This window comes from Quercus suber, unplaced genomic scaffold (assembly GCF_002906115.3).
Source record: "Quercus suber isolate HL8 unplaced genomic scaffold, Cork oak 2.0 scaffold_544, whole genome shotgun sequence".
Lineage (NCBI taxonomy): Eukaryota > Viridiplantae > Streptophyta > Magnoliopsida > Fagales > Fagaceae > Quercus > Quercus suber.
In genome coordinates this window covers 379,498-406,602 of record NW_027069992.1, presented here as the reverse complement: position 1 = coordinate 406,602, position 27,105 = coordinate 379,498, and the positions used below count along the sequence as shown (strand labels likewise).

Genomic DNA, 27,105 nt, shown 5'->3' with positions numbered 1-27,105 from the left:
AGCTCTTCAATCCTTTGGGCACTATTAACTTGCCACTGCCGCCATTTCTCAACCTTTCCCTTGCCAATCCCTCCCCCAATCACACCCTTTCTCCATTATGATCTCTTTACCATAGCCATCACTTCAGTTTGAATTTTGATTATACTTTCATCATTTCATCTCCTAACTTGTTATTTCCGTGCATGCTTGTTGCGTGTCCACACACTTATCAGTCAACCTTTACTTCTCACCTTACACCCCACAGTTGAACCTAAAAACAAATATGCTCCTTTATTCCTTTTGTCCTTTCACTCTCTTAACTATAGTTCTTCTATTCCCAAAATCTTTTCCCTGTCCTTTTCTGTTGACTCTTTTAGACTCTTCCTTTTCTTGTTTTCTTCCTTTCTTTTCTTTCTTTAGTCTCTAGATCTGTCCTTTTGTTCACTGCATGCCAAAAATTCTTAATCTAAACACTCTCGCCTGACCAATGCTAGACAACATACAAGTTATAGAGAGTACAGATGAACTGATAGCAGTGACTCAGGTGCTAGTGCTGAGCTATTTGCTGATGAGCTGGAATTTGATTACCAATCCAGTGATGAAGAGATCCCTTTTGCTTGGCATGGTCCAATTGTGGTACCACCCATTTCTGAGGTTGAAACACAATGCGATTTTTTGCACATGAGTGCTATTGGTTTTATTCTTGACAATTGAAAATTCTCGGTTAACCATTTACTACACTTGATCACTGCTGCATGGCGCCTTTGTGGATTGGTAATAGTTGTGGGACACGATTCATACTTTTATCTCATCCGTTTTGAAATTCTGGAGGACTTATTGCACATTTGCCATGAAGGTCCGTGGGTAGTTGATGGAACTCTGTTTGTCTTGGAAAGGTGGAGACCCATCTTGGTGATCAATAGACTCCAACTAAACTTTATATCTCTGTGGGTACTACTCCACGGTCTACCTCTCGAGTATCAATACCCAAAGCTTGCTGAGAGAATTCGATTTTTGAGTACGTGTGGATCCCTGGCTAACCGTTATAGTTGGGTTCATGCTTCGGATGGATGATGGAATGATGGATCACGAGTCTAGATTCAATGCCGATATGAACAAGTTCATAAGCTATGCAACAAATGCGGCCTTATTGGCCACACTAAGAGCCAATGCACTTACAACATGGATGATATTGAGACTCCCTACACAATGTCCAATTTGGTTTTGATGCCTTGGAACCTCAATTTGCCAATCATCTCCCTGGTTTTTATAATCTACGAAGACGTTGGACCACCCATATCTGTTTTGGTCATATCCACGACCACCACCACCATACCACACTGTTAGAGATATATATTAAACATATATTAGCCCAATGTAATAGGCCCAAGCCCATTCCTGCTTGTACTAGTAGTCTAGGATTTAGTCGCCTATATATACTCATGTTAGGGTTCATTGTAACACAGGTTATTGTACTACACTCCTACACAATAAAGATGTAACCCTTAAGGGATTCCTTCGTGGATGTAGGCCGTCAAGGCTGAACCACGTAACCCTCGTGTTCTTGATGTTCCTATTCTATGCTTCCTCTTCCGCATCCACTCTAGCATACACAACATGGTATAACACATTGCGTTTGATAATATTCTCCATTTAACATGGTATCAGAGCTAATATTCAACACACATAACAAAACCCTAACATACCCAACCCCTCTGATCCCACCCCAGGCCAACATGCAACAGGTTCCCACACCCCAGATCGCAACCCCACTCCAAATTAATGTAGTTACCCTCTACCCTTAGGCCAGCCAACCAACCCCCTCTACTCTTAGGACTAACAACCAACCACTTTCTACAACCTAAACAGCCAGCCACTTTTTCTGACTTTTTAGGATAGCCAGTCAGCCCCTTATTTTGACTTCTTAGATCATAATTCTCATTAATTTTTTATTTGACTTATGTTGTGATAGCTTGCCTAGATTAACTATTAGCTAGCTTATTTCCTAGTAGTTTAATAATATAAATAAGCTTGTTATGTAAGAGTATAATTAGTTTTTTCATGTAAACTAACTTAGTTTCAGACCTAGAGAGAAACTTAGTTTCTCTAGTTATTTTCTCTGTAATTACAACTTTGATACTTAATCCTAAGGCAATTCTAGTTCAAGTTCTCAGTTATTTGATCTTGATTTCCATCATTTCGTATCAGAGCACATATCTAGTCATCTTTTTCCCTACTAATAAATCATTTGAGTCCTAGATTTCCTTGTTTTTTTTTTTTTTTTTTTTTCCTTTTCTCCCTCCATTCAAGATCCTAGAATTTAGATCTAGGTTCTTTGTGCCAATCAAATCTATGTAGTTGCTACAAAACATCACAAATTTAATCACTTGTTTTGTTGCTGCTATCTACAATTTTTCAAAGATTGTGAAGCTTCTAATGTCCCAAAGAAGGAGAGGAAGGAGAGGTGGAATAAGGAGGAATCAAATGGATGTTGGGGAAGGAGTTGAAGCCAACCTTCCGGGGGGGAGGAATGGTGGATGAAATCAAAATATAGAGAAAGGAGATGAGATTGCTGAATTAAGGAGACAAGTTGCGTCACTTATAGAGGTGGTGCAGCATATGCAGCCTCCTCATGAGGCTACCGATGAGTCTGATGACTCTCATTCTCATTTTGAGAACTCTTTTGGAGTTCCTCCAAAGGGTAGGCCTTTCGTGGAAAGAAATAAACCAAGGCTTGACTACAACTTCAAGGTTGAAATTCTAGAATTTCAAGGGAGTGCCAAATCAGAAGACTTTGTAGATTGGCTTAACACCGTTGAGAGGATGTCTGATTGTTATGAAGTTATGGATGAAAAGAAAGTGAAGCCAGTCTCTATTCGCCTTAAAGGGAGAGCTTTCTCTTTATGGGAACAATTGCAAATTTCCAGCCAAAGAAGTGGTTAAGTCAAGATCAAGAGTTGGGAGAAGATGAAGAAAAAGCTCCATGAGGAATTTCTTCCTTTCAAATACACCTAATCGCTCTACAGAGACCTACACAACCTTAAGCAAGAAGGAAGTGTAGAGGAGTATATGGAGGCATTTCACCAACATGTAGTAAGGGCATTTTTGAATGAAAGTGAAGAACAAATGCTTGCAAGGTACTTGAGTGGATTGAAGCCATCCATCCAAGATGTCTTTAGCCTTCAATCATTGTGGAACATGTCAAAAGCCTACAAACGGGCTTTACTGGTGGAGAAACAACAAACTAGGCCAGCTGTAAGGTTTGGACAGTGGGGTTCCTAACTTGGGAAGCACGGGTACGGCTCCAGGGCCGCCGCACCCGCACTTGACACGCACAGACGCACCGTGCGGCCATTGATGTGGCTGCACACGTGTTCATGGTGAGTCTTTTTTTTCCCCCGTTTTTCGATTCGTGTAGAATCAGGCCGAAATACGTGTTAAGAAAAAGTAAAAAATTTTGCAAAACTCACTGTTTTGAAGCAACTTTAAAAAAAAAAAAAAAAAAAAAAAAAAAAAAAAAAAAAAACCTAATCCCTATCTCAAACTCTCTGCTTCTTTTGTTCTCTCACTCTTCGTCTCCCCTCTCTCTCTCTAACCCACGACTCTTGCACTCACTCACTCACTCAAATTCCCTCCATCTCTCCTTTGCCTCACTGCCCAGGCTCACTTTCCATCTCTTGGTTTCAATCTTGGTCTCAAGCTCACTAACCTGAGTCCCAAGCTCACTCAGGTATTTTGCTTTCATTCTCACCCTCCATTATACTCTCACATGCTCTATTGCTCATTCTATATCTGTCCCTCAATTTGTATCTATTATCTTTTTCTTTTTTTTTAAATTTATATAAGCTATTAAGTTGTAATGTTGAGACTTGAGTTGATTTCTTATTTAGTTATTATATATTTGTCAAATTATTTGTAGGTTAAACAACTTAAATTAAAATCATTGAATTTTCAATGGATGAGGCTACTCGCACAAGACCTTCATCAGATGAAGGTCCTCTTTGGAAATATGTAACTAAATTGGAAAACCTGTTGCTTCTCCTTCTAAATTAGGTGGAAACACATGTTTTAAGTGCACCTATTGTGATAGAAATTTTGTGGGATCCTATTCTAAGGTTAAGGCTCATTTATTAAAAATTAGTGGTCAAGGTATTAGAGCCTATATAAAAGTGACACCGGGCCATAGATTGAAAATGCAAAGAGTGCATGATCAGGTTGAGACTGATAAGTTAGAGCGAGAATGCAAAAATTGAATTCCCTTACTCCCGCTTCGCCATGGGCCTATTCCCTTATTTCGTGGACAGGAAGAGAGTGGTAATATAGATGCAATGGGTGATAGTAAGAGGAGGGAGGTGATTGCGAATTCTTCTTTGGAAAGAGCATTCCTGAATACTGCTAGAGCTGAATTGGATAGTAGAATTGTTAGGATGTTTTATACTGAAGGACTTCCATTTCACTTTGCAAGGAACCCAAATTATCGTAATTCCTATGCATACGTTGCTACCTATAACATTCCAGGTTATGTTCCTCCTGGATACAATGCGTTGAGAACAACAATTTTGCAAAAAGAAAGAGCTAACGTTGAAACACTTTTGAAACCAATTAAGGACTCTTGGCATGCAAATGTTGTAAGTATAGTTTCTGATGGATGGTCAGATTCACAAAGGAGGGCTCTTATTAATATTATGGCTGCATCAAATGGGGGTCCAGTGTTTATAAAGGCAATTGATGCATCAAGTGAGTATAAAGACAAACATTTTATTGCTGGGTTGTTGAAGGATGCTATAAAAGAGATTGGACATGAAAAAGTTGTCCAAGTCATCATTGATAATTTTAATGTGATGAAGGCTGCTAGAGCTCTTATTGAAGGTGAGTATCCCAAAATATTTTGGACACCGTGTGTTGTCCACACTCTCAATCTAGTTTTGAAGAATATTTGTGTAGTAAAAAACACTGAAAAGAATGAAATTACATATGAGGAATGTAGTTGGATTACACGTATTGCTTATGATACATTATTCATACATGTTTTTATCATGAACCATTCAATGAGGTTGGCAATGTTTAATGAATTTTGTCCTTTAAAATTGCTCCAAGTTGCTGATACTAGATTTGCTCCGGTTATTGTTATGGTAAGAAGGTTGAAGTTGATAAAAAGATGCCTTCAAGTCATAGCTATTAGTGACCAATGAGCTTCTTAGAGGGAGGATGATGTTGGAAAAGCTCAAAAAGTGAAAGATTTGATTCTAAGTGATCATTGGTAAGGGGCTGAGGGGGGCCATGGCTCCCTCCCCACACGCCTACCAGAATTTTTAACAAATAGTAATAGTATCCACATTTAGTGAATAGTTTAACAATTGAGCCCAAAATAATTATTTTTGGCCCCCCTCCTCCCAATAAGTTACAAATTGGCCCATGAAAATGATAAAACCAACTGGCAAACAACTATACTACAACATTTGTGTTACTGTGTTGGTTGTTTCTTACTCTTTTTTCTTAGATCCAAGTTATTTTTTTATGAGTATTAAGATTTGACTATTTGAATTTTTGTGAATAAGATATGACTATTTTTGTTGAAAAGAAAAAAAAAATGCGCAAAGCAAAAAAGAAGAAAGATAGATGAATACAAATTACAAACCAAGTTAATATACTTGTAGTGAGTGAGAATGGGGTGTGTGGGTGGTCATTAATTAGTGTGTGGGGTGGGATGGCAGGTGTGTTGGCTATTAATTTTTAACTTAAAATATTTAATTTTTTTTTTTTTAACTTACTACTTACTAGTTGTTGTTGGTTGTTTATTAGTAAATTAGTTTAATTTTATGTGGGGTATTATGGAATTGAATAATTGAGTTAATAAATTGGTGCTAATGTGTAGTGTATAGCCATTAGTATTACAAATTTTACTAATGAAAAGAAAATTAGGATTTAAAGGGAGATTGTTGCAAAGTTTAGTACAAAATCAACTATAGATGATTTTTGTTATTTAAAAGAATGTTAAATTCTATTTTTAAATGATTAAGTTAAAATGTATTACTAAATGGTTATTTTGTTTCTCCTCTCTTTTGTTGATATTTTTTCAACATTAAATTATGCTAATTTGTATTTTAAAGAATTTTTTTATCAAAGCTTTGGCCCTCCAATTTAGATCCTGGTTCCGTCCCTTGGCCGGGCACATACTAGAATACCCGGACTCTTTCATTGAGCCTCTAGTTCAAGGAGTTGATAGAGGTCGTTTTCGGTTTGAGCTAGGGATCTCCAGCAATGGGCCTCAATTAGTTTCAGCCCATACATAAAATCCACAAGCCCACTTAGTGATTAAAAGGGAAAATGTTCTTAAGGCTAGGTACTTTAGTGACGTACTACATGCAAGCCCAAGGTCAAGTCCAACAAGACAACCCAACACTACCCATAGAAAGGTATCAGATACTCTATGAGCCCATTTGAACTCTTAACCCTAGGCCTAGGTCCCCCTCCTAACTCCTCCATTTACGCCCAAAATCAGTCATCCATACTTCTGACCACAAATTTGAGAATAGATTCCACTGTAAAGAAAAATTATGGCCTCCATTTGTTCAGCCGAAGAAGATGAAGTCACTGGGAATCGAAGCTCAAGAAAGCGTTTAAGAAAAGAAATTGAGAAACTGGGTAGGAATATCGGATAGAGACTATTATGTGGAATTTTCATTCAAGAAACTACTGTAGAATTGAATTCCTTATTAGACAAGCATTTAGATGGCCTACCTGAACCATTTCCATCATGACCACATTCCTCGATTAAATATGCTACCCAAAAAAAAAAAAAAAGAGAAGAGAGAGAGAATTGGCTAACCATGAAAAGAGTAAGTATTCAATTTTCACATATCAACATTATCGTCAATTCTGATTCTCTGAATAAGGACTGTCTAAAACACAACTATCAGAAACCGAAATTCTGAAAAAAAAAAAAAAAAAAAAAAAAAAAAAAAAAAAAAAAATTTCGGAGGCTTGATGTGGTGCCATTAATGTTCTTTCAAAGGTAATATTGTACAGGTATCATGGCTTCTCTAAGTGTAGGCAATTTGTTGGTTATTGCTCTTCTCCTAAGCACTTGGGACACTTGCATTTGAAACCATAATCAGCAAGTAATGCCTGCCTCTCCTCGAATGGAAGGTCCTCATCTACATATGAAATTGTAACCTGAAAATGCTTGAAAATGTTAAATGGTGCTTAATCAAAAATCTACAAATTGGATTAGAAAACCTTTCCACATAAAAGCTCACGTGGAGTTTCCATTTTGGGTAATTTTTGATCAGTTGAAGTGAACTATAATGGCAAAAGTTGTGTAAATGAATTACCTCTTCCCCTTGCAAATGGGTTTGAGTGCAATAATTATTGCTTGGCCATCTTTGTCCTGGAATGGAGAACAAATATGAATGAAAAGGGGAAACCAAGCCTCCTTGCACAAACAAACTACCATGGGCATTGCTGAATCATGTTTGATGTATTCATATGCCTATCAATATAGGTTTGTACATGAATTCAATTTCTAACCCAGGGTATACTTAAGGAAACACTTTGTTTTACATGTCTTAGTCAACAAACCAACTCATGAGATATATGTAATTACTATATACATGCTATAATAATCACGTACTCCACATCTATAATTACAGCACACGTGCTGTGTGTATGTGTATATATATGTAATGTAAGGAACCTCTCTAAAATGAAGTCCTATGGACTCATCTCTAGCCAGTAAAATCTATGGGCAACTGATCCCACCTGCCAGAACTAGTTGCCAGATAATCTGAGGGCATTCACTGTCATGGGCCATGGCTCAGCAGTTTATGCTCATGCCAGGAGCTGGTTTCTAAATTCTACACATCCCAATGTCCAGCCTACTCTTGTCACATAAAATGTGATGGGATAGCATGATTTAACCAGGTGTTGTCTGTTCAACAGACAGCCCACTGGTAATGGGAAAAACAATATGTGCTGTATTTCAAGATGTTGCTCAATCAACTCTAAAATTTGTTGTTCAAGTAATTATAGCCGACTAGGTCTCAACTAAATTAAAGATGATTTCCACTAATCTGACTTGCCAGAAAACAGCGTAATTCAAATAAATTTATATTTATAAAAAAGTTAAATTAACAGAACATGTTGCTATATTTCTTTGGCCAGTCTTAAATATTCAGGAGAATATATTGTTTTTATTTGTTCAGCATATGGTCCTGTCATAGACTTATCAAACCACAAATCCTGGTGCTAATCCCAGGAATTTAACCTAAATCCATCCTGATAATAAAATTTTCAAGTTCCAAACCTAAATGAAAGCCAGTAATGGAAACAAGCAAACTAGACCTAGAAAAATTCAGGTGGGTTTGTGGATTCAGAGTGCACTACAATATTGTATGCTGGATAAAATTCACCAATTCTATGAGTGAAAACAAGATAGATAGAACTTGGACATCAATAGTCAATAAATCAAATAATTTTTTACGACAGCATATTAGCTGGACATTTAAAGACAAAACCAAGTTTCATTTACTGTGTAAATTTTCAACTTCAAGCAGATAATCTCAAAAGCTACAAAAATGTAACTTCTGGTTCACATACCTCTTCTCTTTTAAATGCTTTCGCATTAGGACAACAGGAGTGGTTTATACAACTTTGCAAAGGAAAAAATGCAGTACCTAAAACAAAATTAAATTATGTTAGTCATCATATTAACACCACCCATCACCCCACACAACCCCCCCCCCCCCCCACCCAAAAAAAAAAAGAAGAAGAAGAAGAAAAAGAAAAAACAAATGCAGATAGTTCCAATTTGAAATTACCATAACCTGCTAAAAAGGCAACCACAATCACAACAGACAGGTTGCATGAGAGAGAAACTCTCTTAAGACATATGAGTAGCTTTTGCTCATCTTATTTGATTCAGATACAAAAAATTACTATAGACTGACAACTGACATATTAGAAGAATCATAAAACTAAAAACTCTGAGCTTATTAAGACTGCAGAAAACCATATCTGACATGTTGCAATGTATTATAGAACTCGATACAGGTTGCATGCAATGCTAGCAGGGTTTTCAATTCGACAAAGAATACAGTAAAATGCTTTGCAGTTCTCCCATTTCTGCACATTTTGAACAGGACCCATTGAAACCTACTTTTTCCTAATTGCTGAATGTTGAAGGAAAACATGTTACCACTCCCATAAAAACCAATGACTTGTCAAAAACCAATATTCAAGCCACCAGCTGAACAACATTTAGAAAACAGATCAGTTTTAGTTCAACACCTTTTACAAAAGCATATATCATGAACAGCTATTAAAGAATACACATCTAAACCACCCCCATAAGAGAGCTCAACATTAAATGGCAAAAAAAAAAAAAAAAAAAAATACAAGCAAGAGAAAATACTTGTTTATACATGTGGACAAAGATTCTGTATTAAAGTTCATCTTACCCTGGCAACAAACTGAATAGTCATCTCCAAGAGCATCAAGAAATGGTCGTGTAACTTTCTCAGCTTCTTGCTGCCATTGGTTTTAAGGTGAATAACATTAAAACTTTCTATTTGTTCAACAAACCCCCCCCCCCCCAAAAAAAAAAACAAAAAAGAAAGAAAGATATAAGGCCATAAATTCTAACCTTTTCAGGATATGGAAGATCATCAATATATAAAAAGTAATCTTCCACTGGGGATGCTACAACCAAATCACTGAAACATACAAGAATTTGATGTAAAGTTACTTATCAAAAAAAAGAATTTGAAGTAAAGTTACACTGGCACGCCACATGATTCCAATTTAAGCATATATGCTGTAAAAGGAAATAGTGCAATTTTGCTTCAATTAATCATGCCATTGCAATCATCAATTTTATTGCAAATACTCTACATGTTATAAGGGTGGCATTATAAAGAGCAAAAGCGCAACAGAGCATGACTCTTACAGATTATTCAGTTCAAACATGCCAATAATTTGCCCATAGATCTCTAGGGAAAACACTTGGTAGGAGTTAAGGCCTCACACATAAATAGGAACTTTAAGCATAATTACAGTGAAATAACAAATTTCAATAGATTCAGCATTTGGAAGGATACGTGGTTCACATTCCTTGCTAAAGATGGCTGCCTTGAGAAGCTGCAGTGACTGAAAGTATTCAAAGAGAACAGTTAAAAAAGAATAGAGCAGAATAGTGGTGCAATATATATTATCATCATCATTAATTTGGAACACAGCAGGAAGAGCAGAGGCTCCCTATCATTCTCAACGATGCTTGTTGCATTAATGAAATAAAGATTGATATGTTAAGCTTGTGTTGTGAATAGAATTTATCTTTTGGTTCATGTGACAGGCATAAACCCTGACGATTCCATTGTATAAGGCTATGCAAGCCACTTTGATCAAAGATACATACATGACTACAGACAATTTAAGATTATAATTGCTCTATGTAAGTATGTCCTACAGATCAGTACAGCTGATTCCAAACTTTTAACAGATCTGAACAACTCTGGACAAAAAAAAACATGGAAGAAATAACACTTCCTCTACCAAACTCAAATTCAAATGGTCCAAGAGGCTGGGGAAACATGGTAGTGTCTCAGGTAAGACCTAGAAACACAAATATCTTAAAATGGAAGAGGAAAGGTATTGAACTAAGGCAATATATATGATGCAGGGAGCATTAAGATCATCCAAGATTTTATTTTTAAAGAAAAATTAGTTTCGTTTTTAAATTTTGAATTTTGTTTTAATGTTGAGGGTTTTAAGGGATTTGATTAGATGTTTTTCATATTAGTATAATCCCTAAAACCTATTTAACTGGTACTCTTGTAATGGTGAAAGGTAGCACAATTTGAATATGATGAGTTGAGAATATGCCTCCTCCCTTGTTCTCTTTTTTTGGTGGTGATATCAAACACCCTTCAGTGGTGATGCCTAGCATTTGTTCTTGATACCAAGTTGATGCAAAAAAAAAGGAAAATAGAGAAAAAAGAGGAAAAAAAGGAAAAAAAGGGGCAACAGAAAAAATCCTATGCTTCACCACCTAGAATCTGCCTGCAAACCCTAGGCATCACCACCTAAAGGCATTTAGGCCTTTGGCATCACCACCAAAAAAAGAGAACAAAGGAGGAGACATATTCTCAACTCATCATAAAATTATTCTTATTCAAATTGTAATACCTTTCACCATTACAAGAGTGCCAGTTAAATCGGTTTTAGGGATTATACTAAAATGCAAAGCATCTAATCAAATCCCTTAAAACCCTCAGCATTACCAAATTCAAAATTTAAAAACAAAATTATTTTACATTAAAATAATAAAATCTTAGATGATATTAATTCTCCCTGCATCAATATATATCCTGGATAGGCCAGAGATTTCCTTGGAAAATTTGCAAGATAATTGTAAAAAGACCAGGACCATCGATGGCAGAGTTGGTTGTTCTGACTTCTGACCCCAAGGTTATATGATGAAAAGCTTTACAATAACAACCAGGCATGATCAACATATTGGGTTCTCGCATCAAGTTATGTATGGATTGGTGCAGCTAAGGGTACCTTGAAGATCACTTTTCTAAGGAAAACTGATTAAACAGTGAGTGCAGGACTCGGATAGCATGCGGCGGGTTTCAAGGTGGAGAAAATCGGTTTGCTGCGTGCTATTTCAAATTACACTCAATGGTACAATCTCTGTAAAGGGAAGCCCTTCTCTCATAGCAGAGTGTTGAATCCCCTAACGCCTGCCAATACTTTTTCACCTGAGAAGCCATCAGCATGATATACACCTAAGAAGGGGGACAGGGGGCTAGCTGACGGAGGAACACAGATATTTTGCATTAGTCACAATCACACCCATAATTGTGATCATTGGTACATTCATTTCCCTCAAAGAATCCACTTACAAAGGGTTTGGCTTTGGCACCTTAGGAGTAAGGTATATAATGCGAGTCACACCCAAACATGACTACCACTCACTGGACAGTTTCATCTTCATTTCACTATCATTTTAGTATAATGAGGAAAACCTGGAACAAGATTTGCATCCATACCTTTAGTGGCTGCTTATAACTTTTAGAATTTAACAAAAAAAGGATACAAGAATGCCAACATAGAAATTTGGAAAAAAACGATTTATATATAGGGGAAGATTGAAGCCTACATCAGCAAAGATCATCTTTAAGAAATAACAATCTAAGTCAATAGCACAAAGACTAACATTTCTGAGTTAGAGAGGACCCCCAGAAAAGAAATAACGTTAAAAAAAAAAACCATGGAAAAGGCACAAAATTTTCTATCTAGTAGCCAAACTTAAAGTGATATGTCATATGTACTGAAAATAAAATCTCAAAAGTTAGAAATTTTGAGCATGGTGAAGAAAAATGAATGTAATTAGAAGCAAGAGCAATTGCATAAGAGGTAGGCCAAGAAAGGAGGAGACTGAATAAAAAGAAATTAAGAATTCCATGTTTCCCATTTTTTTTTTTTAATAGGAAATTCCATGTTTCCCAATTTAATTATTAGTTCTTTCTTTTTCCTCTTAACAATTTTATGAAGAGGTGTTGAAACTGATGCAACATCAATTGGAAAAGTGATTCTTAACTAGAGCATTGATTATGAGCTTTATACATTGTTAGAAAAATGGTTAAATAATTACATTCACCTTTTTCTAGCACCTTAAGCTTTTGGGACAATTGGTAATATTTCATGATATTAGAGCAAGGTGGGAGTCTAGGCATACATGTGAAAGGGGTGTTAGAACAATAGTTAAATGATTAAATTCACCATTTCTTAATAGCTTAAGCTTTATGGACTATTAATAATTTATCAGAACTAATGTGTTGAACATGCCAAAAAGGAACAAGAAAAATTTTAAGCTGCCAAAAATAAATTTCAAAAGACAGCTGGAAATTGGAAAATAATCACCCCTTGCCCCTTCTCCCTAGACCGAGGTGAAGGGGGTTCATAATGTAAAAAGAAAATGTCTACTGCCCAAAATAGTTAGAATACTGAGGTACAGATACATAAAGAGCAAGGTTAGTTATTGTATTTGGAAGCAACTGAATCACTCAACATAAATTGAGTATGTTTATGTCAACACATGCAACATCTATACGAGGAAGTCTTACTTTGAATGCTAGCTCTTTTAACTGCATCCTGAAAGCAGCTTCATCGGAAGAATCAACATCATCTGGCAATGCAACGCAATCCCACCACCTATATATAGACCCGAGTGAGTGTTTCTTCTAACTACTTCAAATAGTAAAAGTGTCTTCCTATACAGTCTTAACAATACCAAAAAAGTGAAAAGATAAAGAACTATATCAAAGGAAAGAAAAGTTTTTTTTTTCGATAATCAAGGAAAGAATAGTTTAGAACAATATGGTGGCCTATTTCACAATCCACACGTCAGGCTATGCTATCAACAAATGAAATGTAATATTCAAAAGAACATAAAAAAATATTTCCAAAAACTTTCCAAGATATTAAATATTACCATTACAAGCATGTAAACGATGTTACAGAAGTTAGTTATACAGACAAGAATGATTATAGAAGAGAATTCAAGAAATGTTAACTCGATGAAATTCAAACTTAAGTCAATACAAGTTGGCAAGTCCAAATCCTTGACAATTAATAAGTTCAGGATTTTTCTGTTCAATGGAAGATCTCTATATACAATCAGATTATATGTGAGTAATTTGAAAATAGACCAATAATTCTCTAAGGATTTACTGGCATCCTGAAGCCGGTTAAGTCTATGTGAAGAAAAGGTAAAATTGAACTACCATGCATTGGAAGCTGTCATGACATACTACACTATAGAAAGTGAAAATTCCTTGGGCCAACATCATGTATCTCCCAAGAAAGAATATGATACTACAATATATTTTTTTTTATAGGTGATGAAGACATGAAGTACTCCAATAGTTGAAGTATTGTTCACAAATGCAATGGTAGTACAGATTTTCCTTTCAAATTACAATATAGCAAGTCAGCATTGGATCACAACTACCTTTTCTTGTGTCCCATTGATAATGGTTTCCATGCCTCCAAGAGTAAAGATATATCAGAATGGTCTGAAACATTAGGTGTAGCACACTTCTCCCTTTCTTCGAGATGAGTCACTTTCAACTTCCTATACCTTAATATAGTGGAAGAGATAACCTGAAATTAGAATCTGAAGTATTAGGCTGTGATTCGGACCTCCCTCTGTTACTATTACTCTTAGAAACAGTGGCATACATCAAGAAATTGGGGTAACCTCATGCTACACGGGTATGAAAACCATGAGATATAAGAAATAGGAAGATCAAAAGCAATACTTGCAATAATTACAAACGTACCTTTGCAGCAAGAAGGAAAATATCATTTGTATCTAAAGAACAAGAAGAAAAAACTTTTAGAGAGAGAGAGAGAGAGAGAAAATAATTTTATTAGTGGTGGCCATAACCTACAAGTTTAGAACCTTACCATTAGCGTGCTGTATAAATTTTAGAAGTGCCTCCCGACATAATGATTTTGAACTCTCCCCAGCGCAAAGTAGGCAATGAGACAATTCCCAATCAGCCTCTGCACATGATTTGCTACAAATATTGGCAACATTATCACAATTGATTAATTCATACTTGATGCCTAAAAAGAAGAATTATCAACAGCACATGTTCCAAGAAAACTCAAAGATGAAACTTACTCAGAACAGTTTCATATGGTGAAAATTAGGTCTACTCAATTTTATTTTATTTTTGCATAATTAAAAATCAGGTTTATTTGCAGTTTGGCTTTAAACCAGTAGCTTTCCCGCCAGTTATGGAACAAGAATGTGCCTCCAAGTTGTAGACCTCAACAAGCATGAAAGTTGTGCATGTAATAGCGTGGCAACTATTACAAACCACCCAAATTGAAATAGATTCTTTATAAAAAAAAAAAATAAATAAATAAATAAAAAGGCATGGCAACTATTAGGTAACAGATTTTCCATTTTTCTTTGTTTCTGGTCTTTTTAGGCTATGTCAAAGACTTGATGCCTGTGCTAGAGAAAACACCACCTCATGTCTTTCTTATATGGCCTTGTTGATTTCATAACAACAATTTTAAAAGGGAAAAAAATATGTAGAGATATTAACTACTGTAAAAGCAAATGCTAGACATTAAGGAATCACTAAAACTAAAAAGTGGTGTTTAAGAAAAAAAATTCATCAAATTCTTAAGAGCCTTTCAAGCATTCATTTTGGATTGCTTACATTTCAGGTAGTTATTGCTAAAATGCAACCCCTTTTACAGCCAGTGGTAAAATAAATGACACAGGACAAAACTGGAACAGATGCAACAACAAATTTGAATAATAGAAAAATAAGAAATAATCGACAAATCAGCACCTATGCTTGCTTTTAATCAACACCGAGCAAGAAAGCCCTATTTTTAATCAACAAAAATAAACACCAAACCATTGGGAAAATTTCCATGGAAATTTTATTAATCAAGCAAACTTCTATTATCTCCATTGGAGTACAACAGTGTGCTTATATTGACTACTATGACTTAACCCAATATTTAATTGACTTAAGAAAGCCCAATTATTGTATCACAAAAATAACCTCGATTCTAGAAAATTGAATATAAAAAAATACTAATAACCTAATTAACTAATAAGACCTATAATAAAATCAAGTGGAACAATAAAAAATATACAATTAACTTCTTAAACTATATAGTATAAATTAAAATAAAATTGGCTTTGCACTTTCTGGTTCAATAAAACATGAATTAGCAAGAAAAGATTTTTCATCATGCAAAGATAGTGTTACCTGCAGTAGTAAGCTTCTCCACAGCCACCGGCACATCGAACAAGTGGAGGCAAGGAGAACTCTTTGGAGTAAGGCAACACCAATTCCTCATTCATTAATGATTCCACAACCTCTCTAGGGAGAGGAAATCTCTCTTTGGAACTGCTAGAAGCACAATTTCCCAAGTTGTCATGGTTGTTCATAAGGGAATTGTCTTCTCCATCAGAGGAATCAGTTCGGCAGCAATCTTCCGTTATGTGTTTAAAGGTCTCCAGATCAGATTCATGATTCACAGAAACTCCTAAATCTTGCAAATAAAGTCTCCTTCCAATTTGAAGTTCTATGGAGCCAATAAAACGAAAACAGAAGCTACACACTAAACAGTCGATCTGCAATGTGAAAAGGAAAATAGGAAATGTGTTAACTTTCAGGGGGAAAAAAGTAAACAAAAATTAGTAAATCAGAATAATATGTAAAAAACCTTGTTTGAACAATGTTGTATTCCCACAAGCATTTGGTCTTTCAAAACAAGCTCTCCTTCCTTAAAGTCCAAGTCAGCATATAAACCTGCAGTTCGTCAAATGTGTCATAATAACCATTGCAATGCAAATCAGAAATAGAAAATCTTCATTAGAACAAAAATTATTAGAATTAGAAACAAGATTTTCAAAGTTTGCTAAAGCTGACCTAAAATATTTTTATTGTTGCATATTGTTAACCATTCCATTAACATACACTTATTTAAAAATAATAAATAAAAAACCTATTCCATTAAAATACAACCATAAACAAAAAGGTTACACCCAAAATTCCAAAAAAATAAAAATCACTGTAACTGCATACATGAAGCTCACTGCTTTCAAGTTGTAAGTCCTTTTTGAGAGAAAAACTCAATTAACTTTTGTAATGTTCTATGTCGATCACTGTAAGTGAGAGGGTAATTTATGTTTTGTTATAAAGAGGCGATGGCCATTTTTTGCGTTGATTGTACTTACAAGCTTTATAGTTTGTGTGTGTGTCTCATTTAACACATTTCAATATTCATAATAATTATAAAAAAAAAAAAAAAAAAAAAATTATTGCTACTTTTTACCATATTTGGATTCAAAGAAACAAAATTGTTCCCAGAACTGATCAAATCTGAAGAAAGTATATTGTTCATAGCATCAGATCATGGGAAGCTAAAACTTGAGTAGCTGATTTAAGGGAGATTACTCCCTTAAATATAGCTTGGAGTTACTCCTTTGTCTGCACTGTATAACAATTAACAAGGCCTTTTTGTGGGGTCTGTTTATTGTTTTTTAGTGGCTAATGTGTAGTTTCTTTTCACGGCTTAAGCCTTTGGGCTTTAGGCTTGGGGTCCTGCAACTGAGATTGTGGTGTTCTAATAAAATTTCCTGCTTGCTTATATTTATCCCACGTTTAACACTCTGTTAACTGGACCGAAGCTAGTGAATCCGCAATGGGAATGTACCCTATTCTGCTTCAATGTCCAAGTCCATGGAGCTAAATTTTGAACTAATCACACTAGTAACAATTGAATTATTTCAACGAAACATTCCAAAATATAATAAATAACGAGCAACACCTCTTTTTTTTTTCTTTTTTTTTGGGCATCTCCTTGTAAAATGATGTGGCGTCTGATCTACATTGAAGTCAGAAAGTGAATGATTGCATTGTCAAAAAAGTTTATATCCAATGATAACATTTTATAATATTTTTACTAGTTTTCATTTGAGCAAATGATTGACATTATTTTTTTCTTACTTGCTCGTCATATTAATAAATCGTAAAAAATTTTGTAATTCTAATATTTTTCATCTATAAATATTTTATTAAATTACTAATATGTGTAAAGTCAAAAATATTTCACAATCTATTTCACAACCATTCCAATTATTCTGCCACCTCAGCTCACTTAGCCACCTTACACACACATAACGAGACAAAAAAAATGAATTCTTAAAATCCAAAAATGAAAAAAGAACAGTGAATTGGGTTAAAAACTATTTTAAACTTTAAAGGGAATGAATCTGCATTTTCTATGGGTAGAAGTTGAAATTAAATATTACTCCACTATGTGGTTTTAAATTTAATTGTCAATAATGTCGGCTACATTTTTTTTTTTTTTTTTTTCAAGATAGAAATTTTACTATAGCTTAATCAATGTATATGTGTGTGAAACTCCTTCTTAAAAACTTGAATTTTGGCCCTTATCCTTCACAATTTACAAGCACTTATACTGGTGGAGTGACCATCGCACACTAAGCGTGTGCGGTGGTGTCAACTACCTTGTTAATGCAAACAAAAATTGGCAAAAATATGTATGAATTGGACTAGTAAACTTTGTTTGAAAACGTTGAACATTAAAAAAAACAAATAAATGCTATCTATTTGCATGCATGAATGTGATCACAAACAATCACATTACACATATAATTGAATGAAAATGCTAATCCCTAAATTCAAATATATTAATTGGTGCTGAGAGATTAAGTGTAGAAACTAAGAATCTTATATGACCCACAGAGAGAAGAGAAAATTTTCTAGCAAGAATTTATTTGAAAAGAGAAAAGGATTCTAGTGGTCCCCATAATAATAGTGTGAATGTGATGATCTTGTGGAGTTGTTATATATATATATATATATATCTAGAAAGAGAAATATATGTTAGTCAATAACTAAAGGAATCACAAGATGAAGATGTTAAACCTTTTTTTTTTAACCTAGTGATTAGAGTTAGAGATATTGTAATTTAATAAGGTCACTAAACAAAAACTAATGTTTTAATTTGTGGTTCCAATACAATTGGTATCTTATTGGTTAATACTTATATGAATCATTATATGTAGTTATTACCACTCGTTTTAAGTATCTAATTTGTGACTAATAAAAAAACTGATATCGACTCTTTTAAAGGTACTTTAATAAGCTATGAAGTAATCCTTTTTACACTATTTGTTGCACTATCCCCATAATTGCCTTGTGAATAATGTTAAATTTTCACAATTTCTCATATTAGCAAGTTGTGATTATTGTAATTGAAATTGTGGGGCCAGAAAATCAGGTAGCCTTGGCCCACTCCAAGCCAGGCCCAGGGACCCGCGCTGAGGATGCATGAGGGGTCCGATGATGAAAGCGTGAGGACCAGCCTCCGAGAAACATATCCGAGGATGGCCTCGTCCTCGGGCATCCGAGACCTCGGAAGAACACGAGCACCACCCCACCAAAAAGGGGTCTTCTTTAATATCTGAAAAGGAGAGGGTCCAGTGCCACGCGTCGGCGATGGGAGCAAGGCGAAGGAGCAAGCCTTAGGCGAGCTGTCACCTCTGCATTGAATGCCCTCAACTAACGTCCTGGCCGCATTAATGAGGACAGGACTCCTGAACAGTGCTGCCTTGGGTGCTGCAACCCACTGGAGGAATGGGAATGCGGCTGATGGGACAGGCTCTCAAGTGGTGACCTGCCTGATCAACAAATGGAGGGTTAGGATCAGTTTAGAGAGGTATATAACGTAAGGAGTCTCTCCTGAAAGGGGGATGGGAGATCGGCATTAAGAAGTTCCGTAGTGACCTGTGCCCTCTGAACCTTTGTAATCGATCTTAAAAGAAGTAATAAGAACATCAAGCCTCGGAAGACCAGTCTGAGGAGCATCATTATGCATCTCAATCCATGTTTAAGTTGATAAATCCACATGCAACCATGCAGGGCAGTTGTACCCCTTACTAGGGCCTAGTTCTTAAGGCCACTCTCTATAAATTCATTGAAGGGCAAGCTAAACTTGGGTCCACTCTCTCAACCTGAAGAAGTGTCCGAAATCTGGTCCCTACAATTGGCGCCGTCTGTGGGAAGAACTCGTGCGTCAGTAAGGACAACAGCCAGGCATGGTAGGGTCAGACCCTCACCAAGGGAGTTCCCATCGACACAAACCAGCAAGACCCCAACGTCCGAACGACTATGGCGACACGGGGCACGGCCAGAACGAGGAGAACGGACAATTCCGAGAAGGAAGCGCGCACACCTCACAAACTAGCGAAAGCCATACGCATAAAAGCGGCCACGTGTCCCAGGGAAGCGATAACAACCCAGCCGCAAGACCGCGGGAGGACAAGAGTCACGCCTCTTAGAGGCAGGAAGATAAGGCGGCCATGTAGCAAGAGATAGATGATCTCAAGAGAAAGTTGCGCCATGCACAGTGAAAGCGACTCGAACCCAGCCTTGACTTACCCTCTGACGACGAAAGTGATGACGACTACAGGCAAAGGTCGACGACACCCCCGAGTGAAGTTTTCCCCCACACCCTTGTCTCGAATAATGGGCTCTAATTCGATAGTAAGGCCTTCAGGAGGTACTGTCATGAGCTTGGTATCACAAATAAATACTCAACGCCTGCCTACCCTCAGGGAAACGGGCAAGCCGAGGCCGTCAACAAGGTCATCGTCAGCGGGCTTAAGAAGAGACTGGACGACGCTAAAGGGAGATGGGTACAGGAGCTGCCCCACATTCTCTGGACATACCGGACCACGCCCCGGCAGTCAATGAGGGAAACACCCTTCGCCTTAACTTATGGTGCCGAGGCGGTGATCCCTCTGGAAACAAGCTTCCCGACGCTAAGGACGAGCTCTTTCACCCCAGGCAGCAATGATGAACGGCTGGGGAGGAGCCTGGACCTGGTAGAAGAACGAAGGGAACGAGCGATGATCCAGCTGGCCTATTACCAACAAAAGCTCAAGCAGGGATACGATACTAATGTGAGACTCAGACCACTAACACCAGGGGACCTGGTGCTGAGAAAAGTCGTAGGGGCTGCTAAGAACCCTTCTTGGGGAAAGCTGGGACCCAACTAAAAGGGGCCCTACCGAGTTACGTTAGTAACAGGGATAGGTGCATACTACTTAGAAGATCTAGACGAAAAACCTATACCTCGTCCGTGGAATGTAAATAACCTGAAAAGGTATTATTATTAATGAAGAAGCCTTTTTGGATTCAAATGCTTACGCTATTATAACTATATATCTCACATTCTGACGACTAGACTAAGTGTTAGACAGAACCAAGGCATTGCATGGTCCTCGGACTCAAGCCTATGGGGAAACTAATTACTTCAAAATATCCTAAGTGTTAGACAGAACTAAGACATTGCATGGTCCTCGGACTCAAGCCTATGGGGAAACTAACTACTTCGAAATATCTTTAGTGTTAGATAGAACCAAGGCATTGCATGGTCCTTGGACTCAAGCCTATGGGGAAACTAACTACTTCGAAATATCTTAACTGTTAGACAGAACCAAGGCATTGCATGGTCCTCGGACTCAAGCCTATGGGGAAACTAACTACTTCAAAATATCCTAAGTGTTAGACAGAACCAAGGCATTGCATGGTCCTCGGACTCAAGCCTATGGGAAAACTAACTACTTCGAAATATCTTAAGTGTTAGACAGAACCAAGGCATTGCATGGTCCTCGGACTCAAGCCTATGGGAAAACTAACTACTTTAAAATATCCTAAGTGTTAGACAGAACCAAGGCATTGCATGGTCCTCGGACTCAAGCCTATGGGGAAACTAACTACTTCGAAATATCTTAAGTGTTAGACAGAACCAAGGCATTGCATGGTCCTCGGACTCAAGTCTATGGGGAAACTAACTACTTCGAAATATCCTAAGTGTTAGACAGAATCAAGGCATTGCATGGTCCTCGGACTTAAGCCTATGGGGAAACTAACTACTTCAAAATATCCTAAGTGTTAGACAGAACCAAGGCATTGCATGGTCCTCGGACTTAAGCCTATGGGGAAACTAACTACTTCAAAATATCCTAAGTGTTAGACAGAACCAAGGCATTGCATGGTCCTCGGACTCAAGCCTATGAGAAAACTAACTACTTCGAAATATCTTAAGTGTTAGACAGAACCAAGACATTGCATGGTCCTCGAACTCAAGCCTATGGGGAAACTAACTACTTCAAAATATCCTAAGTGTTAGACAGAATCAAGGCATTGCATGGTCCTCGAACTCAAGCCTATGGGAAACTAACTACTTCGAAATATCTTAAGTGTTAGACAGAACCAAGGCATTGCATGGTCCTCGGACTTAAGCCTATGGGGAAACCAACTATTTCAAAATATCCTAAGTGTTAGACAGAACCAAGGCATTGCATGATCCTCGGACTCAAGCCTATGGGGAAACTAACTACTTCAAAATATTCTAAGTGTTAGACAGAACCAAGGCATTGCATGGTCCTAGGACTCAAGCCTATGGGGAAACTAACTACTTCAAAATATCCTAAGTGTTAGACAGAACCAAGGCATTGCATGGTCCTCGACCTCAAGCCTATGGGGAAACTAACTACTTCAAAATATCTTAAGTGTTAGACAGAACCAAGCATTGCATGGTCCTCAGACTCAAGACTATGGGGAAACTAACTACTTCAAAATATCCTAAGTGTTAGACAGAACCAAGGCATTGCATGGTCCTCGGATAAGCCTATGGGGAAACTAACTACTTCGAAATATCTTAAGTGTTAGACAGAACCAAGGCATTGCATGGTCCTCGGACTCAAGCCTATGGGGAAACTAACTACTTCGAAATATCCTAAGTGTTAGACAGAACCAAGGCATTGCATGGTCCTTGGACTCAAGCCTATGGGGAAACTAACTACTTCGAAATATCCTAAGTGTTAGACAGAACCAAGGCATTGCATGGTCCTCGAACTCAAGCTTACGGGGAAACTAACTACTTCGAAATATCCTAAGTGTTAGACAGAACTAAGGCACTGCATGGTCCTCGGACTCAAGCCTATGGGAAAACTAACTACTTCAAAATATCTTAAGTGTTAAACAGAACCAAGGCATTGCATGGTCCTCGGACTCAAACCTATGGGGAAACTAACTACTTCAAAATATCCTAAGTGTTAGACAGAACCAAGGCATTGCTGGGCCTCAGACTCAAGTCTATGGGGAAACTAACTACTTCGAAATATCTTAAGTGTTAGACAGAACCAAGGCATTGCATGGTCCTCGGACTCAAGCCTATGAGGAAACTAACTACTTCGAAATATCTTAAGTGTTAGACAGAACCAAGGCATTGCTTGGTCCTCGGACTCAAGCCTATGGGGAAACTAACTACTTCGAAATATCTTAGTGTTAACAGAACCAAGGCATTGCATGGCCCTCAGACTCAAGCATATGGGGAAACTAACTACTTCGAGATATCTTAAGTGTTAGACAGAACAAGGCATTGCATGGTCCTCGGACTCAAGCCTATGGGGAAATAACTACTTCGAAATATCTTAAGTGTTAGACAGAACCAAGGCATTGCATGGTCCTCGGATCAAGCCTATGGGGAAACTAACTACTTCGAAATATCTTAAGTGTTAGACAGAACCAAGGCATTCATGGTCCTCAGACTCAAGCCTATGAGGAAACTAACTACTTCAAAATATCCTAAGTGTTAGACAGAACCAAGGATTGCATGGTCCTCGAACTCAAGCCTATGGGGAAACTAACTATTCAAAATATCCTAAGTGTTAGAAGAATCAAGGCATTGCATGGTCCTTGGACTCAAGCCTATAGGGAAACTAACTACTTCAAAATATCTTAAGTGTTAGACAGAACCAAGGCATTGCTGGTCCTCGGACTCCAGCCTATGGGGAAACTAACTACTTCAAAATATCCTAAGTGTTAGACAGAACCAAGGCATTGCATGGTCCTCGGACTCAAGCCTATAGGGAAACTAGTTACTTCAAAATATCCTAAGTTAGGAAATGATCAAAACCCTACCTAACCCTTGGGACATAAGGGGACTCCCACGCATACATTCTTTCCCCTTATCATTGTTATTGATGCAATTGGCCGACATTAAATTCAGGCAAATAAAAAGAAAAGAGAGGAAGCAGATACATGTAAACGAATAAGCAACCAAAATAAATAAGAAGGGGAATTAAACTCCCATTACAACAATGTGTCTATAGAAGTTGCGTGGCAAGAGCCACCTTACATAAAAATAAAAAAGGAAGAACAACAAAATAAAATAAAATAACATAAGATGAAAAAGCATAGAAAAAGATCAAGCAAGCAGCAAGGGTAAGTTGGACTGATACGCCGGGGGATCTACTCTTCTGCTCAGGCTGGACAGGGCAATCTCTGAGTCCTCCGAGCCCTGGCCTAAGGGACGGCCTGCAGGGGTACGGCGAGAATGGCTCTTCCTCGGTGGTGGGGATTTGAGCATCGGAAGGGACCTCTGCTACCTCTTGGGGCACCTCCTCGCTGAAGTTTTCCTTAGTTCAGCAGCCCCACCTCCTCAACAATCTCCCAGCCTCGGGCCATCAGGGGGGCCTCGCGGATAGCAGGGGTAGTACACGCTCTCCGCCTTCCACAGGTCGGACGAGGCCTCCACCCCAGCTTGTTTGAGGGCCTCAGCCCAGACCTAGGAGCAGTAGCGCCTACATACTCCCGGAACTTGAGCTTTATAAAGGGTCTCTATCTCAGCCACCCCTTAGCGTAGCTGTCTCGGCCTCCTCCTTGGCAGCCAAGGCCTCCTCCCTGCCAAAATCGCCTCGACCTTAGCCTGTGAGCCTCATCTCTGGCCCACTCTGCCTCCCTCTGGGCCCCCTCGGCCGTAGCCACCTTAGCTTAAAATCGGCGATCAGCTCCCTCGCGATCCTCAACTGCTGCTCCTCCCCTCGCCCAAGCGCCTCGTCTGCTCCCTAGCTGTTCTGGGCACCCTCAAGACCAGACTCTGGCTTCCCGAGCCTTGTCATCGCCTTCAAGTCCTCTCAGGCCTTGGCGAGGTCAGCCTTGGAGTTCTTCAGAGTCGGTAGCCTGAAAGCGCCTATCACGCTCCTGGTCGAGGGCCTTCCCTAGTCGTTGGCCGCCTCCTCCAACCTATAGGTGGCCTGATAGCCTGCCAGAGTAGCCAATGCACTATAAGCCCAACTCAAAAAAAAAAAAAAAAAAAAGAAAAAAAGAGAGGAAAGGGAAGGAGTCGAAATTATAGTTCTTACCATCCCCAGATCACCACTTAAGGCTGAGGAAGACCTGCTTACTCCTCAAAGATCAGCTCGGCCATGTCCGCTGGGAGTAGCAGGCACCTCTCCACGCGTCGGCCACGTGCGCGCCTTCGCCTCGTTGAAGTCCTGAGGGAGGCGTCATCCCTCAGGGGCTCCCCATGGAGCTATGGGGCTGGGAGCTAGGCCTGAGCCTCGGACGAGGTGGTGTCGACCTGCCTGTCCTGACTCTTGCCGCCTATCTTAATCTGCTTGGACTGGTCGCAGAGTGTTGTCCTCCTCCTGCGAGGACACTGGCTTATCCTCCATAAGCTTTTGACCTTATCCTTCTTCTTTCTTGGGTCGCAGGCACGAACCCAGAAGGCAAGCTCGTCTAAAAAAAAAAAAAAAAAAAAAGAAAAAAAAAATGAGAGGAAAGGGAAAGGAGTCGAAATTATAGTTCTTACCATCCCCAGACACCACTTAAGGCTGAGGAAGACCTGCTTACTCCTCAAAAAATCAAGCTCGGCCATGTCCGCTGGGAGTAGCAGGCACCTCTCCAGCGCGTCGGCCACGTGCGCGCCTTCGCCCTCGTTGAAGTCCCTGAGGGAGGCGTCATCCCTCAGGGGCTCCCCATGGAGTATCGGGGCTGGGAGCTAGGCCTGAGCCTCGGACGAGGTGGTGTCGACCTGCCTGTCCTAACTCTTGCCGCCTATCTTAATCTGCTTGGATGGTCGCAGAGTGTTGTCCTCCTCCTGCGAGGACACTGGCTTATCCTCCATAAGTCTTTTGACCTTATCCTTCTTTTTCTTGGGATCAGCAGGCACGAACCCAGAAGGCAAGCTCGTCTGGGAAGGAGGAGGAGGAAGAGGGGGAAGTTTCTGCTGGGCGGAAGTCGACCTAGTCTTCAAAGGAGGAGGAGGAAGCTTCTGCTGGGACTTCCCCGGTTGGCCTTCGATCAGGTCCAACAAGCTGGTGGGGGGCTTCCTCTTGTAACCCATTATTGGCAGAGGAGGGGATTCTGAAGCGAGGAGGTCTGCTTCGGTCAAACAAGGGTCGCCCAAGTCCCTGGGAGGGTCCTCAGACTGATCAAGCCGGGCGAAAACGTCAAACGCGTCCTTTTCCCTCTTTGGATCCCCCTCGGCAGCCTTGGCGAATACTTGGGAAAAAGAGGGGACGGCTAGGTTAACAACTTCTGGATCGGAGGGCTTCTCGGGGAACAGAAATCTGTCCTCGGTCACAGTAATTCTCTGAAGCCGAGGGTCGTTGGCTCGGATCACGTGCTTCGGAACTGGGAATGATTTCTGGACAGGAGTATACCCCAAGATTTTGTGGGCGGCTCTAACTTGATGGTCATCCTCGTTTATAAAATTGATACCCTCAGCACCTTCTGCAAATCCTCCCGGTTGACCAGGTGGAAGTGGCGCTCAAAAGCGTGTGGGTCTGCAAGGAGAAAACGCCGCCACATTAGTATAAAAAAAAAAAAAAAAAGGAGAAGGAAAAAGATGAGAACTTGAAACCCCTTCTACTCACACTGCCCCACCTGGTATTCCCTCCGTTGTTGGGCAGTGAAGGCCATCGTGCCACTCCCCGGACACGATGAGAAAATCCTCGTTCAGCCCCTTGCTGGATTCAGGGAGGCACTGGATGAGCCATACCCTGTCATCCCTCGTCTTCAGGTAATAGGAATTGCCCTTAAGGAGCTGAAGGTTGTAGCACCAGTTTACATCATGGTAGGTCAACCTTAGCCCATCTTCTCATTCAGGGCGTCCACATAGCCCAAAATCCTAAAGACATTTATTGCACACTGGGTGGAGGCCAACCGGAAGTGCGTGAGGTAGTCCCTCATCACTGGCCCCATGGGGATCCTCATCCCCCCTTCGAGGAAGGCGACAATGGGAATTACCACTTCGCCCTCCTGTCTTTGTAAGAGCCAATCCCCATCTTCACAGTATCTCAGACCTACATTGCTAGGAATCTCATAGTCGGCGATGAATTTCTCCATCGCCTCCTCGTTGTAGACGTATTTCTTAAACCTACCCATCCCAATTGACGCCTAAAGGAACTAAGAAAGAACAGGTGAAGGAGAAGAAGGGGTAAAGAGGAAGAGAGCTCAGAGAGGGATAGAGCGACTTACTGGAAAGAGAATGAGCTCCTCGGACAGGCTTTTAGTGCTGGAGATGTAAGTGAGAGTGTGGCTGAACTCAGGAAGGACGTACGAGAATTCTTGATTGCAAATAAGAAACAGGAAGAAGCAGTTCGAATGGGTATTTATACCCCAAATCGAAGAGCCATGCGGGTTTTCCCGCCTATAAATGCGAGACAAACCTCCACCGTTGGATTGGTAACGTCTC

General features: G+C 39.1%; 1 protein-coding gene across 1 annotated transcript; it reads right to left on the bottom strand.

Annotated features, from left to right (window-relative positions):
- Positions 1-6,815: 6,815 nt before the first annotated feature.
- LOC111996077 (histone-lysine N-methyltransferase ATXR2) lies at positions 6,816-26,330 on the bottom strand. The gene is made up of 14 exons (XM_065764191.1): positions 26,285-26,330; positions 25,455-26,042; positions 16,249-16,334; positions 15,789-16,156; positions 14,455-14,567; positions 14,328-14,359; positions 13,997-14,148; positions 13,110-13,197; positions 10,077-10,125; positions 9,926-9,980; positions 9,623-9,692; positions 9,438-9,507; positions 8,578-8,654; positions 6,816-7,369 (listed from the first exon to the last, which is right to left on the bottom strand). The coding sequence occupies exons 1-14, from the start codon at positions 26,328-26,330 to the stop codon at positions 7,310-7,312; spliced, it is 1,854 nt and encodes a 617-aa protein (XP_065620263.1). The 3' UTR covers positions 6,816-7,309.
- Positions 26,331-27,105: the final 775 nt, after the last annotated feature.